Genomic DNA, 18,997 nt, shown 5'->3' with positions numbered 1-18,997 from the left:
AATTAGACAAAGAAGTAACTATGCCTCCTTTCTTCTCATCACACCAGCAATAAGATTGAAGATTAAGGGAGGGAGCCCACATGAGGACATCAAGATCCACTCAACAAAGGGTGGATCTATTTTGGGTCACTGAGCTCACTACACTGTAGCAAATTTTACCAGTTATATGGAGGTCATTCTACAGCACAAGATTTGGGTCTGTTTTATTAAAATTCTCATCTATGAGAACAAAGTCAACAGAATTAAATGGAGCATTTGTTTATTATGTTTCAAGGAAGCAATGATCTACCAGCAATGTATTTGTCTATTTTCTATTAAAGAACAGTTTAGAAAAATGTGTCATTGTAACAGAATAATCCTTTCTTTCCTCTTCTTATAACAACAGGAGGCAATCTTAACATGTCTCAGAAAATGCCAAACATGTTTAATGAAAAGAAGTTCAGACTTTTCTCACAACCCTACAACCCTACATATTCAAGACTGTTATTTGAATTATGAACTGTACACAGAGTTACAGTAGAGGTGACTTCACTTCCTCAGGCAGCCTAAACCAACAAGCCCAATAATAAAAAAAAAAAAAAAAAAAAAAAAAAAAAAAAAAAAGAAAAAATCTCAGGGGCAAGACAAAGTTTATTTCTCAGCCTAGACTCTTCCAAGCTTCTGCACGTGGCATGAAACAGGTAAACTACTTCTACTTCCCTGGTCCCCATTGAAATTCCCTTGTATTTTTAAAATCATAAAAAGCAATTCAATACAAACTTTGTACTAGGAACTAAGAGGACTTATATCCTCCCCAAAGAACATTCTGCTCTTTTTTCACCACAATTCCATTTGCGACTGTTTAATGTGGTCTCATTTCTTCATATAAAATATCCTCAATGTTTTCATTACACCTTACCATAGCAGGTTCCTTTGCATTGCAAGACCACTAAGGCCTAATAAATACAAGAGATGGGCTGATTTAAGAAATGCAGCTGTTGACAGCTTTGTTTATCTTCTTTACCTTTCCTTTTGTACAGGGATGAATTTCATTACTTTGCAATACACTGGTATGTTTTTCAATATATAAAATAGTTGATGCTGAAATAGCAGCTGCTACTGACTGTCAGCCTGAATTCGTCTGTGTTAAAGAAACCTGGGCTTTACATATTCTAGATGTGGCACACCCAAATGATATTTAAACAGAAAAATTTGTAAGAAGCAAAATAAAGACTAAAACAAAAACAAAAATAGGACAGGAGCATTAAGAGAACAGTAGGTACCGCTAAAACCTCTGAAAGTGTGGAGCTATACATGAGTAAGATGTAGCTCATAAAAAAGTAAATTCTAGCAGCATATGAATAACAATGAGGGTAAGATACTAATCCTAAAAAGACATAAAAGTTTATAAATATTATGTGTTATTTCATGCTTAGCATTTGGTTTTGTAGATGACTACTGATTATAAAATTTATTTTGTAAAAGACATCAAATACTCCGAAAGACAGATGCTAACATCTGCCAACTCTACTTTGTTATACATAAAAGAATAATGAAAGCCTCCTATATTTTTATAGCGACTCAAATGCCCAATTTGGCATAGGAGTGTAGGGAAATTATTAAAATACAGAAAAACACAGTCCTCATAATCCCTGTAAATAGGAAATGCTTATGTCAAGAGGTCTATCTTCAGCTACAGGAGCAAACTAGCATTTAGTTTTATTTAAAGAATCTCTTCTGAAAACCACTGTTTCGTGACAGGCTTTATCCAGTGTTGGCAGCCTCTGTAGCCTTCTTTCCCATGCCCAAGTCCATCAAAGCTGCTCATCAATCCCTATTAGTGACTGTCATGCTCCAATAGTCACTACAGTTAAAAATAACATCTACAGAGAAGAGAGAAGTACATTTTGGACCACTTAAAGAACTATACAGTATCCAATGTGAATTAGCCTTTAAAGCAGGAAAGTGATAAAGTTAACCTGAAAGACCGCAGCTGTAAGCCTGGCATTTGAAAATATGACCTCAGGGGAATGAAGTTTCAGAAAAGAAAGGGTAAGGTTAGGAGAAATAGAAAGTACATAACTCTAGTAACACAAAGATTCCGATGCTGGGAAAATCTTTTAGTATAAATGTTAAAACATTATTTAAAAATACATTATAATGATAAAAAAATTAAAAATACAATTGGGCTAGATAGCTACTTAAGATTATAATTTTTCTGATGCAAGCCCCAGCGAGTTGCAGTGCTCTCAATACTACCAGAAGTGAATACAGTATCCACACTACACTCAAGCCTGCCCAAGATCTTCAACCAGAGTCCATGGCTCTGCCTTGTTTCTTTGATAAATGACAATGGACACTGCGCTTCAAAGAGACTGATCCAGGTGGCACTCAGTCAGAAGAGCTGGTTCAAACAACCCCATGGGTTCCAGGAACTTCACATAAAATTCCTTCTGCCCACACCATGGGTTTACTCAGAAAAACAACTTCAGGTCTCAGCACATTCCCTCTTCCACCTCATGCGGGATTAGGGAAGCAGAGAACCAGGGGCTGCTATTCCACAATTTGCAACATAGTGAGTTATGTAACTTGCTGTAACAGTCCTGATACACCTGCAGCCAGGGGCCAGATCACACAGACACTGCCCCCTCTGCCCTTTTGCATCTGAAACAGGTTCCAGAGCTTGCGTACAGGAGACATTTTCTAAATTGTAACACAAGAGAGCAGGTGACAGTGAAAAAAAAAATTACAAGCTGCCCATAGCAGTACAGACTGAAGGTAAATGACAAGGGACAGAGACAAAACCTGACAAAGGGACAGAGACAAAACCTGCATCAATCCTGTCTTAGTACTTTTCTCCAAAAGGTCTGGACTTTTTCAGCCCCTTGAGATTCTTGCTACCAAAGCATGTAATCTCTACATTATGAGTTTGAATGTACACAGATTTTTGTAAAAAACATCTTTTTTTCTTGAAACATTTTGCTTTTACTCTGTAAAATGCCCACCAGATAGGCTCCAGAAGTGGGCAAAGAAGTCAAGGCTTTGTTACAATAAAAAGTAACCCAATGAAGCAACCCAACCTCGACTGCTCTCATTCAACCCCCAAAAAATTATATTGTGAAAATAATCAGAGTAACACCATTACAAGCCTTGCACTGGAAAACTTTAAAACCAATTTTACATGGTACCAAAAATAATTATAACTTGATACTTGACAAATAATCAAAAAATCTCCAGTTAATTTTGGAAACCATAATGTTTACCTCAAACTATACTAAAAATACTTCATAGTACAAACTTCATGGATTTAGTCATTGCAGATGTTTTGCATTACTCATATAAAATACTCTTTACTGTATATCTAGATATCTAAGGCTGTTTTTCATTTAGTGCCTCACCTCCTCTGCTTGCACAGCATTTTGTGGTCTGAATGTCCAAACTAATGATGCATCTTTTTCATACAGAAAAAGACTAAATTAAATAATATCTTTATAGTCACTCCTTAAAACATGAATTTATTGATTTTACTATATTCCTAAAGTATCAGTAATCTAGATAATCAGCTTTTACATATTGCTGCTTAACCACACAGCAGCAATTCAATGGGATGTGTTTGTTTGCAAAGGAAAAGGCAGACTCTGCAAAATACTATGGTTTAAGCACTGGAGCTCTTTTGCTCCAGAAGCTACTTAAATTCCTCTGACAGTTGCTCAATAAATAATGTAATTACTTACACTCTAATGGGCACAAATAGAAGTATTTGAAGACCATGAATGAGAGAACAGTTTACCAGAGCCAGACCCACTCACGTTTAAGACAAAAAATAACCTACTGTTCTGTTTCAATAGTTATCATGTTTGTATTATTGCAATGCTAGGGATGTTTTCCTAAAAAAAAAAAAATTAAAAAACAACTTTCAAATGCTACTTAAACTGTGAAATACTCAAACAAGTGAGATCACCATCCTTTTTTATTTCAACAACTTGTGCTGTCTTGGCTCATTGGAACATGGAAAATTTCCTGTATTTAGACAATAACATCTTTTAAGGCCTGTTAACTGACCTTTAGATCACCATAATTTGCTCTCAGTAACTATTAACCAGGATAAAAGTAAAGACTTACTAAAAAATACTTATTCTTATGGCATATCCTACCCAACTTCAATGAAAAAGTCACTTCTGAAATGAGACACCATCTTCCAGCAATAGAGCTGACTCTAACTGCTGAAAATGAACACTCTGAAAAAGCACAAATCTCCCTTTACCATTTGCACATTTTTAAAAATGCAAACAAGCTGATGAGCAGCACTATTTCTGTACTTACCTCCTGTTAAATTTACTGCATGAATGAATGTATGAGACAGACCAAATTTTTAGTATTGTGTTCAATAACAACTTTTAACATGGGGAAAACAGCTGCAAGCCCATGTCTATCTGAGACAGAGATACTGAGAAGCAGCATAATTATTCTTAAGACTTATGTAATCTGATGTTAACAAAGTTCCAACACACCAGTTGTTTTCTGAAATGCACTCACAGAAGTAGTATTAATATTTTTGCAGAAAACCCCAGGACATATAAATTACCTATACAAAGTGGCTTTAATCATAGGAATCAAATATATTTAAGAAAAAATAATGGCTTTATGACTCAATAAAAATTACAAGAAGCCTTTATCATAAAATTTGAGAAAATAATTATAACAGATGGAACCCCAAGGAAACATTTTGGGCATTAAAAATCTGTAATATATCTGGCCACTGTGCTAAAAATTAACCTCACCCATCAGAGACAAATAGCCTTATACTTTCCTTCCTTTTTATAAAAATTCAGTCATGACCCCAGGTAAAGATTTTCATTTCATGAAGTCAGAATCAACATTCTGGGGAAAAGACACAGCATGCAACAGTCCCAGCTAACACAAGCTAATATTGCTGCTCTTCACTACACACATACAGGAAACAAAGCACAGGACACAGAGAGGACCTAGCGAGCAGCCAGAGCCAGTCCTATGGGGTGATGGGGTATTCAAATAACATCATTTAGCAGTCATAACAGAAGTGTTTGTGAAACGTCATTAGGAAGCTTCCAGCCTCTTCAAGGGAATCAAAGGCTCAAATCCAGTGTCAGAAAGCCCACAAGATTTTCTGAGGACATTGCCTTTGGAAGTCTTCATGGCATATTTTATCTTATCATTCAAAGATGACATTTGTTGCACTGTAAGACTGAATGAACAAACCATTCACCAAATGACTGACATTACAACCATCCTCATGAAGAATTCCATTTCAATGCATGAACTGGAGCATCACTACATTCTATGTTAAGTGGCAAAGTAAAAGTAGAAATAGGCACATTGCTTGCAGAATAAGGCAAAATGGAAATCTTTTTCAATACACTATTTTCTTGAGAATGACAAGGTCCCCAAGCTCATATACTACTTATTCATGAAAAAAAAATTAATTGAACAGAAAGCAAACCATGTTCCATATTTTCACTGCCAGAGATAAATATCTCATGTCATGTTTAAGAAGCTCCTTTTGGATGACCAAGGGAAACTCTCAGACATACTGTTGCCTGAAACAGGCTGTATGAATAACCTGACCCTTAACATAAAGTGCAGCAAACCTGCAAATGCATATGTGCTTAGAATAAATCTAAAGAACACTAAGAGAAAAGTTAAAAGCAACCAAAAATACCCTCTGATACAATTAAGTTGTCATAATATTGTGAACTTTTGAAATGGAAATGTGCTGCTGTGTCTCTGTAAGCTGCATTACAGCTTCATCTCAGGAACAGGAAGCTATTCCTTTAGGTGGAAAATTCCACTGGAATGCCAAAAACAATAGTTAATTTCAGTATACTAGAGTACTAAAATGAAGATGTGAGAGCGCCTAAACTCCCTTCTTCTTTAAGGCTAAACAAAAATTCATGTTAAAAGTAGTCACTTTGGAAATTAAGAAGCAAAAATGTGAATTGGCTCTTGACCGTCTTTGTGCCAAAGGCATGGGTTCTGATTCAGTACAAACTGAAGCTTGTTCTCTTTTTTTTGTATTTCTCAGTAAATGTTTCCCTTATTTCTGCCAGTTGATTTAAGTCTCCTATATCACTGTCTGCCTTCAGCTGGAAGCCCTTGCTTTTCTTACAAGAACAAATTGCTTTATGCAGATTCATCTATTTGACCTGTGCTCCCAGCAGGCTCTTACCCACCATCTTCCAAAAGACAGTGAACTTCCTGCGTGTGGCTTAATCACCTAATAGTCATTAGCCAAAAAGCAGAACTGACATTCAGTGCCGCCACTTAACTCAAAGAGCAGTGGTCAGGACGTCAGATGTCTCGCAAACCTTTCTCCACCCAGCTGCAAGTTACATGATGTTACTGCTACTCTACAATAGATTCAGTAATGTTATTCTGACCTGGTATTTTAAAGTATATTATAATTAACACTGCTGACATTTTAAATTCAGCTGTGCCCATAAGAAAACAATTTTATGCAGCTGTATAGCTTTGCTAAAAAGGGATGAAAGTGCCTTGAAAGAAATAAAAGGGTCCACTTCTACCCCAAAACTTTTTTTTCTTGTCTTTTTCAGAAGCCGCCTATGCAAATGGCTCTCCCAAATATAGTATGTAAAAAGTTTCTGGACCAAAACATCTAGCTATAGAGAAACACAAGATGTATTACAACACACAATCATCCCATTTGTCATGCTCTTAAAGGCTGAAAATATTTATACTTTGTCTTCACTTTTGATTTTTCATTTTTAGACTTGACTATCTATTTAGAAAGCTTGCAGATAGAGACAGAAAACTGTGATGTTAGAATAGCAAAGCTACTGCAAAGCTGAAGTGATTTTACTAGGGTTTTTCCTTCCTCTTTTGGACTTAACCAAAACAGTTACAGGAATTACTGTAGGGTTTTTTTATTAAAGCTACTAAATATCTTGTATTGGATATGCAACAATGAGACAGTGTTGGACTGCTGAGTAATGACAGCATTTTGAACAGAGAAGCTGCTGAATGGGAAAGCAGGGGATTTGGGTGGTGCCAAAGGACGTGCAACAAATGTACAGAAAATGGGAGCTGGAGAAACTCCAGTGTAAGCACACCCCTAAAGGAAAACATTCTCTGGGCATGGGCTGGGATATATACAGAACGAGCTAATAAAGCAGTGTAATGCTTCTAAATCACTGGCATCTCATCTGAATACTACTGGTACTTTGTTTTGCAGTATCAGATGATAACATCAGGAATTACTGGGGACATGGAAAACTCTTTGCATAGAAGGACAGAGTAGGATTCCTCTATCTCGAAGATGATCTCAATATTAAAAAAACAAAACCCTGCACTAGATGTTTATCAGTCAAATATAACAGTTCTCTGCTACAAGCTCATGTTACTAATGCAAAAATCCCTGCTGCTGGTGATACCTAATTGTAAACATATGCAACAACACCATTTATTTTTCATCCCACTGGTATCTGGAAGGAAGCTCTTCCCCTTCCACAGCATAGCCCTAGGAAGGGAGAAACATACCCACACATTTTTCTTAGTACTTCCCAAGCAATGACTTGCAAGGTGTTTGTTTTCTGTTGCAGTTGTCTGTTTGTTCATGTGACACAAGCTGCTACTGTCTGGGTTGTCCTAAATGAGTACTAGAATGGTGCAGAATCCAAATCCATGGAGATGGATACAATATGCAAACCACTGTCAAGAGCAAGCTACAACTTCAGGGCTGTCCCAGAGCCACTCAAGGCAGAAGGGAGGCAACTGTACCTATCACTCTGTACAAAAGGAAGGATGGAGTAATGTCATATGCAGGCACTGCATGGGATTTGACAGACTGTCCTTAAAAAGGTATTGAACTAAGGAAAGTTAAAGTTATCTTATTGAAAGGAAATTACTCTTAAGGTTTGTTTTGGAAGTCAAATGATGTTGACAATTAGGAAACTAAAAATCTGTCAGTTTTACAGAGGCTCTTTTATGAGGGGAAAATTGTAGTAGATAAATATGGCTTCTATAGAGTTAGAGCTAATAAATAGACCTCTACTGTACTGTATGACCTGATACTTTAGTGTTGCCAGTGGAATCTTTGGCCAAGTAAAGGTGTGAAATTGAAATAAAATCTCTGCCCTTGAAGTACCTTTCATTAAGGAATATACTGCTTTGGGAAATTGGGGAGCTTGTAACCAGAAGGCAGACATAGAGTCAAAATCCCCCTAAAACTCCAGGAAAATAGGAAGACATTGAAGAGTAACATGGTTATACATTGATACAAGTCATAGCTGCTGATATGAAACTGTAACATGCCAAAAAAATAACTTTATTTTAAAATGCAGATACATAGTTTATTTGTTGCAAAGGATATAGCCTACCTTTTATGTGGTATTGGCACTAGAAAGAAAAGATTAGTCAGAGTAAAGACATTTCACTTGGGATCATGTACTTTTTGTCCAGTCTTTTTGCACGTAGATCCACAAGATGACTGTTTTAGTAAAAGAAACAAGAAGGTTCTAATAAATACTGCATTACTTACTGTCACACAAATTGTCTTTTCCATTTAGTGAAAAGCATCTGTATGAAACTTCTTTGTTTCAGAGGACTGTCTTAGTAGGATATAATGAAATAAGATAATCACATGCCAAAACCCACAGAAATAAGTTCCCTTTAGCTCAAAGTGCAGATGCCTTTGAAAAGATAAATTTGAGTCCCCCAAATTTGTGGAGAAGGGAGAACATTCAGTTCTAACCTCACACAACAAATAGTAGAAATTATTAAAAAATAACAGTACAAGCCAAATGAGGACAGGGATCCCCTGGAAACATCCAGGACTCTGTGAAGGAAGTGAACAAGGGAACAGAAAGGCATGGCCAGTATTTTAATTTTGGCCCTCGTGCTTAGAAACCACCAAGGATGTCTGTAGAAGAGCACTGAGTCTTACTAGCTGTCTTCCTTAGAAAACTGTGTTAAGAATGACCAAACACTGACTGCTGCCAAACATTTTGAGAGTTATGTTTTGAGAAGGGATGGCCTCATTTCCTCCTGCTCACAGCCAAGATGTACTCCATCCAGAAAAAATAGAGCAATGCACCTACAAACTTAGGTCTGAAAGCCAGAAATTCCATGCTTGTGATGTGCTTCAGGATAAAGCTTTTATGACTGTGATCAAAAGTCCCTGAAACATTACCTGCAGAAGAAATCATGTATGAAGTTTATGAGAACAGGAAGAGGCTAATAATAGATAAAGCTGCAACTCAGACAAGACTAAATGGAAGAACAACTCCAAGTGCTACTTCTGCAAACACCACCCCCTCCAAGTACTGTAGGTTATACCTACACGCAAGCACCAAGTACATACAAAAAACATGGAGGATGTTATATTTCATAATGCTAGGTCAGCACTACCTACTCTCAGTTTGGCACAGGCTAATCATTCATGATTTTATTCTGAGGAGAAAGTTTAATAAAAAGATAAAAATTCACACTGTACCTAAATGGTGAAACATATTGCCAAAATATTATGGAAAACCATGAATTTAACAGTTCTAGAGAGACCAGATGACTACATGCAAATAAATGGAAGAATATCATTATGTTTTCAAAAATCAAGACAGAATTTTTTTTCCTTCAATAACTTCTTACATGAGAAACTGGCTTAATATTTACAAAGCACTCTATGACCAAAATGAGGCCCACTGACATCTGTGCAAGATCATCACACCTTTCTCTGCAGCACCATTACTGTCTGCTGACAGACCAAGTTAAATACATGTTGGGAACAATCCAGTCTACAAGACAGTCCAGGAGAAAAGAGGAGTTCAACACTCTGCTAATTCTCCTTTTCCAGCTTTTCCTCTGAAAAGGAAATATTTTGCTGGGAAGATTCTATTAGCCTTACCTTCAAGGCACAGAAGCAACAGAATGCTAAGCAAAGTTTTAGCTTGATGAGAGTAAAAGCAGATCAGAATCATGCCAGAAAGTAAAATTACTGGATGCAATGAACTCAATGGTAAGGCTATACACAGGGAGAAAAAAAAAGAAAGAGAAAAAAGTTGCCTGGAATATGTCAACAATTGTCATCTTCACAAAAAATGAAAGTGAAAAACAACCAACATGTCTTCCAAAATTCCTTGGTGAGAGATTGCAACTGGCATCATCGTGAGGCTTTATAAGCCATTAAGCGAAAGGTTGTCTAGAATTAGAAGAAATGCTACAGGTATACTAATTCTCTGTTGAAATGCTACAAAGTAATTTGCCACTCAAAGCAGATCCTTCTGTAGAACAGAATTTCAACAGTTTATTTTCAAAGAAACATTTTGCTGTTCTTTATGCCTTAAATGCAAAATATTTTGATTTCATATGCTGTCCTAACAGTCAAGACCTTACAAGAGATCAGTTAAAAAGCCTGCACATTTCCTTTTTTCCACTTACAGATTAAAATTCTATATAGTTTTCAGAGAAGAAAATACTAGGGAAAATAACTGTGAAAGTAGTGCTTTGTTACATCTTTTAATATAATTTTATGTTACAAAATAATTACATCTAACTAAATGAAGATACTAATAAAGTCCCTAAATAGACATATGTATACAAATATATGCTTATCTAGGGGAGGAAAAAACATAGATGTGCTGAAAGAAAACCTAAGGGAGCTGTTATACTGGTGAAGAAGTAACCAGAAATGTCTGAAGTAAGTCCAGACATTCTAGTAGTCTCAATCAAGACAACACCATGGATCTGAAGGAGAGACAGAGTCTCAAAAAACTTCAGGAACTGAACTTTCTTGGCTCATGTGATCATGGAGTACTTGACAAGTTTCTGGCCTCCAGTAAGCCAAATCTGGTTTTTGAAGAGACTTGGATGCCACAGACATCCACTGAAATTAAGAAAAATAATTCCAATAAAAACCTCATTAAAAACCACAAAAATATTATTAAATGTATCAAGGGATCAACCTTGTGCTGGCAAGCAGACTGCAACTTCTGATGCCAAGGTCTAACATTTTGCATGTTCTGCCACAGGAAATAAATATTTCCCCATTCTCTATTTCTTTTCTTTATTAAAAAGTGATGCTATCTTGCAGCTGGCAATCTCAGCATGTAAATATTTGTCAACAAAAAAGAACTCACATTTGCAACATTTGCATTCAATATTGTGCATCTGAATCATTGTAGACATAAATACATATAATAAATGTAAATAAATACATTCTTTTCGAGAAACATAAGGAAAGGAAAGGGTTAAGTCTCAAATTTCTATGTGCTGAGTGACCACACACTTCAGTGAGGAGGAAGTCTGGTAAACAATTTCAAAGCTGACATACTTTGCCTTTTAAGAGACTGCACCAGACCCAATAGAGCTGCTTTAAAAATGGTTCCTAGTTAGCCTGATAGTCTGTGCCTGCATTGGGAAATTACTTCAGAGAACTCTGCCATGCCTGTGTAACTGCATCAGCTACCCAGGCTTGCTCTGATCATGTTCTGATTGAAATGGCTTTTCCTTCTAGGAATGGCAATATATAAACAGTCACCTAACATTTTAACAATGTCCAAAGTCTTCAGCATAGCAGTACTTGGCAATTATACCTCCCTTTTCTGAATGCTGAGTTTACACAAGAATCTAAAACTCTGGGTGTTCTCTATACAATGTAAAAAGTTGATTTTGGATTCTTAAAGGAAATTTCCATTGAGCTTTCCCATATTTATTCTTGCTGGATGAAAGAACTGTTGTATTTCAGAAATCTATTTACAGAAATAGATTCTTTCTTGGTAAGTAATCAGAAGCTGTGATATGTACGTACATGCCTTGTGCAACTGAAGAATTTTTTCTTTAGGAATTTAAATGATGGAGAGAAGCTCTGAACCAAGAAATGATCTAACAGAGATTCTGAGATAATGTTTTTAATGATAGCATGAGCATTACAATAGAAGTAGAACCTCATCATATTCCCAGCATTTGTAACCTATCTGTACAGGTTCAAATTCCTTCTCTGACCAGCTCTCTGAAGGATCCTTTCTTCCTTCATCCCCCTCAACAGTTAGGAAGAAGACCAGACAGAATGGTCGTCTAATTATGTTTATGTAACAATGTGGTGTAGGTAGGTGCATGTTACAGATCTGCTATCAGATCTGTACTGTTTACTTCTACAATAATATTCTTCATTAAACTGGTGGATTTAAAGCTGAATATTTAGAGTAAGTAATGCAATCTTGAGTTGAGTCTCAATAGTTGACTATTACAAAAAAATGTCAGTTATACAGAGGAGCTTCAAACCAGTGAGTCAAGTTACTTTGCAGCTGGTTCACTTGAGAAATGATGCTTAATCAGATGGTCAGCTGGTCCGCCACAAATGTTTATTCTAAAATGGCAAACTATTGCTTCAGGATAAAAACCTTTTCCTGAGCCAGAGTCCTTCTGTGACTGTAAGCACATCATGTGAGCCCATAAAGTCTTCTAAAAACACATAAGGGAGTCACAGAAGATGATCTCATTTAACAATTCCATGAGAAACCTACTTTTTGAACTCTAAATTAATTTTGCTGTTCTTTGCCTCAAGAGATAAGTTGCAAGCCAGGCACTTCAAACTCATTTCACAAGGTAAAGAAGTATAACTGAATATTGGAAAACATCCTTACAGACATAAACTAAATATGACACTGCTTTACAAACTGCAGTGAGATAAATATGATCTGCAGCAAATGAGTAATTTTTAACTCATTTACCTCCAAGTCTGTTTCTAATGGGATCTGTATTAAACTATGAAATAGCAAACATTTCCTGAGCTGTGGGAAGAGGCAGTATTAAAAAATATTCTGAAATAAAAAACCATTGTGAAAGAAAAACAGTCACTTCTCTGTAAAGACAGGCCGTTCATATGAGTCAGCATAAAGCAGATACAGACAGTTCTTACAGATGAGAATACTTTTTTTAAGGTATGATCAGATTATACCTTGTTCCTTGATTGCAACTTCTTTAAAAAAATCAATCAAAATTTTAAGATGATATAGCCTGAACTAAACCTTACATCTTTTACTCCTTTTCTCCTGCAGAATATTAAATTTGATGTTTATATTTTCTTCTCCATCCATCTCATGAAGGATGCTGTTTATGAGGTATGCTGGCATATAAGGCTTAATGCTAACTAAGTGATGGTATAGAATGCAATTTTAAACTAAATTATATTGGCTGCTTTGCATAGTTGGTTTTGGAATAATTTAGAAAAGGTTTTTCTCAGGGGCAAAAACATATCTCTGTAACGGTGCAGTGGAAGACTGCATTGTGGGTATTTTTCTTAAGCAGCAAGTTAAGTCTGTTAAAGATCATAGAACCACTGAATGGTTTGGATTGCAAGGGACCTTAAAGATAATTTCATTCCAACCCTGCTGCAAAGGAGACACTGAGGTGCTGGAACACATCCAGAGAAGGCTAAAGATGTGATGAAGGCTCTGGAGCACAAGTCATGGGAGGAGTGGCTGAGGGAATTGGGGTTGTTTAGCCCTGAGGAGGCTCAGGGTAACCTTATCACTCTGCCTTATGAACTTATCAACTGCCTGAAAGGAGGTTGTAGCCAGGCAGGGGTTGGCCTCTTCTGGCAGACAATGAATGACAGGATAAGAGGAAATAGTCTCAAGCTGCACCAGGGAGGTTCAAGTTGGACATCAAGAAGAATTCTTCACTGAAAAGGTGGTTAAGCATAGGAACAGGCTGTCCAGGGAGGGGGTGGAGTCACCATCCCTGGAAGTGTTCAAGAAATGTGCTATGGTTTACTTGACATGGTGTTTTCAGTCAAAAGTTGGACTCAAAAAGACCTTGGAGGTCTTTTGAAAACTTAACAATTCCATGACTCTAATTAAACTGGGTGTTTTTCTCCACAGATGCTTCACACATCTGGGAGAAAGGGAAAAGTACGTGCAGGGGCAGAGGTGCTCCTCGTGAAATATTTTATCTGCAAAGAATATCAAAATGAGAATTAATGAGACCAGTGTAAGCAAAGACTTAATTTCCAGACACATTTCGCACTTCCTGGAAGGCCAATAAAATCACCATGGTGGTAAATACAGGGGCAGAAAAAGGAGATGAGTTCTCTTACTAAGGGAGGCACCTAAAAGCCACAGATCATTACACATGTTTAAATAAGGATTCTTGAGGTATTTTTGAACTTTTTAATATGCACAGAAGTGGGAATTCTTGTTTTCTACAGTTGACCAGATGGTCTTGACTCATTATGTCAGTCACAAGGCCAAAATGATTCTCACATTAAGGACAAAACCTTGAAACCATAAATCTCTCTGAAATATCTCCTGCTGAGGAATTTGTAAGCAGTCATTTGTTCCCTTACATCTTGCAAGCTTCTTACTTTTGATCAATGCCTTCACTGTAAAAAACCTATTTCTGTTAACAGCTACAGCTCATTTATCTCTTTCTTTGCCAGAAAATTCTGCAGAAGGCTCCAAAGTGTTGTTCCAGTTTGCACATGAAGGCAGTGATATACACAATGTTCTCAAACAGCAACTCACACTCGGTGAGTTGATGTTCAAGAGGCAGAGTGAAACAGAAGTGTCCATCCTTCTTTCATCCCACTTCCTCATCATTTTATAAATGCAGATATTGTACACAGAATAAAAACACTCCAGTAACCAACCTATGAAGCAAGAAATCATTAAGCAGTGAAACAGGCACTTTGATGATTTGTGATAATTTTTAAGATATCAGTAGATACACACAGAATGCATCCTTAGTTTGTACACATATTGTTTGAACATATATATATGTGTGCGTGTGTATGTATGTATAAAATACCAATTACATAAATATTTATACAGGAAAAAGTCTATGCTTTTCAAGTTTCTAAGACAAAACTAAAACTAAAGTTCCATTCTTCTCCTGTCTTCTTCTAATATGCAGTTAGGATTCTAAACCAATATAGTAGTAACACTATACAGTATAATACAGTACATATACTATACAGTTTAATAGTTATAATCAGTCAATAAGATTAAAAATATACTCATGTTTTAATGCAAATCAACCAACCCCCTGCCTTCTTAATGCAGATAAGAAATGCACAAATTATTGTTTAATGTAGACCAAAAGTGTAGCTTGGATGATATCAATTACTGCAGTTTTGGCTTACATGCCGCTGTTAAAAAAACCCCTACAGAAATCTGCCAAGAGGAAAATAAGATTCAATTACTTTTATTTGAAGTATAAACTCACATACCTTGGCCTCCGGAATGCTAAACCATATTGTTGGCAAGCCAGTCCCACAGTGGGAGTATAAACAATAGGCATGAACTTTTCAATGTCAGAAGCCAGCACTTTATAGAAAAGCTTTTCATTTCGATCCTGAAGACTCATTAGCAGCATGTATCTGTGGAGAATTACATAAAATTAGACAGACGTCAAGGGAACATATAAAGTAGATTTAGAAATAGATTTGGTGTTTGGATAGTTAAAATTATGTTTGTTCTATAATAGCCTCTGTCTTGTTGAAAGTATTCAAATTCCTCCTAGTCTTAACAGCACAAATGGTTCAGATACAAAGTATAACAAACTGGTTGACACAGAGAACCTGAAGCCATCACAAAATTGTCAAACTCTACACACTCAGGAAGATAATCTCTCTCAGGTATAAAACACTGTGCTGCAATCGAGGATTTGGTCTGTCAGAGCCTTATCTGTGTATATCAGTTGTTCCACTTGAAATGAGACCAGCATTAAATATAATTTAAAAATGCTTACTCACTTGCCCAAAGAAAACAGAACTAAAAACATTAACTAAAAACATTTTGAATGCTCTTTCTTAGATAGAAATTTATCTTAAATCCAGACTAATACTTCAAATAAATACTGAAAAACAAAGCTTTTGAAAACAAAGCAGACACACATGGCCTCTCATCCCCTAAGTCTATGTTAGACTTGAAGCCTGCAATGTTATATCTCCTAACTAAAACCAATTTTGAGGAAGTTCTATATTTATTTAAAAAGAAAACCAATGAGAAAAAAAGAACCATATAAACAAGACTGAAAGAAAGTTCATATTTAGCTTGAACTAATTTTTATTACCATCACACTTCCGTTGAATAATTACATTACTGTTTCAAGATACCCATCAGGAAGCCAAACTCCAGGGCTGAGTGTGACAAATTATATCAGTCTATGCGAGACTTCAAGTTATACCAGTTCACACAGGTATGACTGTCACTTTGTGAACACTTAAAATTTAGAAATTTAGTGATCTTACACCTTACCTATCTATTGACTAGTTTCAGCAATGTTAAGTATTCCTGTAAAAAATAAGCAGTCTTATATACCAATAGGCTTATATAAAATCTTTAACTTACGTATACAATTTATGTAGTTTATTTTTTAATTTGCAATGGATTACTAATTACTTGCACTCAAAAAGTTTAATATGCCCACCATTTCATTACACAAGTATTGGGGATACATATAAAACACATTTCTTCCAAAAGCCTAGAGATTTGTGTACTTAACTATTATTAATATGAACTTTCCTTCTGCCTACATAGGCATCACATGCCCCAGTAAAATCTAATTCATTCTTTAGGAAGACACAAATATAGTCAGGTAACCAAAGAACAGCTTAGTAAATCGGAATGCATTCCATTCAAGTTTAGCTTGCCTATCCCTGTGTATCAGGGAAGCACTCCTTTTGGGACCTGTTCTGTAAAACTTTAACCAGCACTATAACCAAAGCAAGTGAAGCCAGTTCGGCAGTTGGTGACTCTAATGAGGTGACAGAAGTGAGACAAAACAATATCCCTGCCCTTACGTCATGAAGGGTATTTTAGACCCTAAACAGATAAAGATCTAGAAACTAAAAAGTTGAAGTTTCTCTAAATACCATCACCATGAGACAGCTGGAACCACCTTCCATCATACACATTAGTTTTGAATGTTCTCCAAGGTTAAATTATATCCTGCTCTTGTAAGTCTCAGCTACAAATATACATACACACACACTAATTTTCTTTCATATTATTACATTTCCCTAGAGCCTTTCATTTTCCCAGTATTTCATTATGATATAGCATATATTGCAATGTCCTTGAATTCTCAGAGCATTTTCTTTATTAAAACCTTTCTCCTGAGGATGGACTATCCCAACATTTATCCTGAAATACAAGTTCTTGCACATGTAGTTGTAAATACACATGAAGACTTTCCTTTTGTTACTAGAGAACATTTAAAGTGATGTTAGAGAATATCATGCATATTTTTGGCCCCCACTCTATACTGGACATTTCAACACCATGTGAGCCACAGCACCATTCCTAAGCAGTTGCTGGGGGGTTTTTTTTTTTTTTTTTTTTTTATCAATTTCTTTTAAAATGAGGTGTGGCTTAAGAGTATAAAATACCTTTTCATCATCATTTCTTATTACTCAGATCAAGCCTAGATTTTAAACGGGGTAAAGAAATCTTTCACAAAAGAAACTAAAAGCTTAGCAAAAGGCTCCCTTGGGGCTTCAAATGAAAAACCTGCAGTTTTAACCATTTGTTAAAACTCTCCACTTCATTTTACTGTGGTACGGCATTAAACTGGGGGTTTATTTTCTTATTTGTATTTATCATGCCACTTTTATATTCATGATATACTAAAGAACTTGCAAAAGGAGTAACTGCATACTACTTATATTTTCAAATATTACATACTTGATCATATCCACATAAGTATAAGAAACACTATTATAAAGCGAAAAACATTTCTAGGGAAGTGCAATTTTTATTAGGCTTTTTCAATGGCAGGTATATGTCTTCCTTCTCAGGATTGCAATCTGCTTTGTTACGGGTATCAAATTCCTCAAAAATTCTTTCTAAAGGGAAAACCAAAAATGCTTCATTTTCAATGTAGGGTTGTTTATAATGCATTAGACAACAAGTATGCATCTTTTAGCAACATCCAAGTATCTACACAACTAAAAGCATGAAGTACCTTTCAGCATTGTGTTTAAGAATATATTTAAAATTCAGTATTTAATAAAATCTTTTTATTACCCATATTTAATTGAAAACATAACAAAAACAAGTAATAAAACAGTGAAAACAATAATTTGTGCTATAAAAAGGAAGAATAGTATTGTCTGTCTTCAGATAAGGAGTCCTGAATGAAGATTTCAGGGAAGAGTTTCAGAGGACAAAAACCAGGGTCTGGCAAGTCAGACAGAGGAAACTGCCAAGCATTCAAATTTCAGCATGTCACTCTTCTCCCCTGGCCTTTACTTCACCTAAGAATGTTCCATACTAGTCTGCTACTGTGAAGGGAATGAAATACAGTAGCAACAAAAGGATGTAACCCACATATCATCCAAAATCCAAAAGAAAACTGATATAACTACCAGAAAGTTACTGATGATTCTTAGGATAACTGGCCCAACTATCACTGGCATACACTTTACAAGGCCAAATGGAGAAGTGAAAATAGAACAAATCCCACATTTTTTTCTCTTATTTTGAAAAATATGAGAGCAAATAAAGAAGGTGGGAGGAAAGGCTATTATTTTTAATCTGTGTAAGACACTTAGCTCTATTACTCTGCTTCATCAGTATTTATATAACAATTCATTAAAGACAGGGAACTTTAAGAAAAAACAAAATAAGACAGTCTTCTCTGGAAAAGCAATTTGATGGCCCCTCTCTAATGTTAACACAACCAGTATAACATTTTACAGCGTGACTCTTAGAAGAAAGAAAAGCTCAGGCAAAAGATGTCACCGTGCCAGGAGCAACAATTTTAGTATCAATACTGAGCAAGAAGAAAGACAATTAAGAACATACAGAGGAGAAAAAAAAAAACCTTGCAGAATCCATCACAGCTTTTCCAAATTAAGTCAGAGGAATAAAATTTTTTCCTCTTACTGGTGTCCTTTTTCCAGCATACCAGGCAATTGACTTGCTGCTGTTCCACATTCATTTTGTATATGAGCTCTTGATATTTCAGAGTACAACAATTTCATGCTACAAGTTAACAAAGGCATTTCAGCAGTGCCAAAACATGT

The 18,997-nt window shown here is 35.9% G+C and overlaps 1 protein-coding gene across 2 annotated transcripts in view; it reads right to left on the bottom strand.

Annotated features, from left to right (window-relative positions):
- Positions 1-18,997, bottom strand: part of ME1 (malic enzyme 1) — a 156,801-nt gene that overhangs the window by 94,886 nt on the left and 42,918 nt on the right. For both annotated transcript variants that reach the window (XM_030944389.1, XM_030944390.1), the window contains exon 3: positions 15,197-15,346. In XM_030944389.1, the coding sequence (XP_030800249.1) occupies positions 15,197-15,346 (150 nt within the window). The remainder of the gene's footprint in view (positions 1-15,196; positions 15,347-18,997) is intronic.

This window comes from Camarhynchus parvulus, chromosome 3 (genome assembly GCF_901933205.1).
Source record: "Camarhynchus parvulus chromosome 3, STF_HiC, whole genome shotgun sequence".
NCBI lineage: Eukaryota > Metazoa > Chordata > Aves > Passeriformes > Thraupidae > Camarhynchus > Camarhynchus parvulus.
The sequence above is the reverse complement of the archived record's forward strand: the minus strand, read 5'-3'. Positions and strand labels throughout refer to the sequence as shown.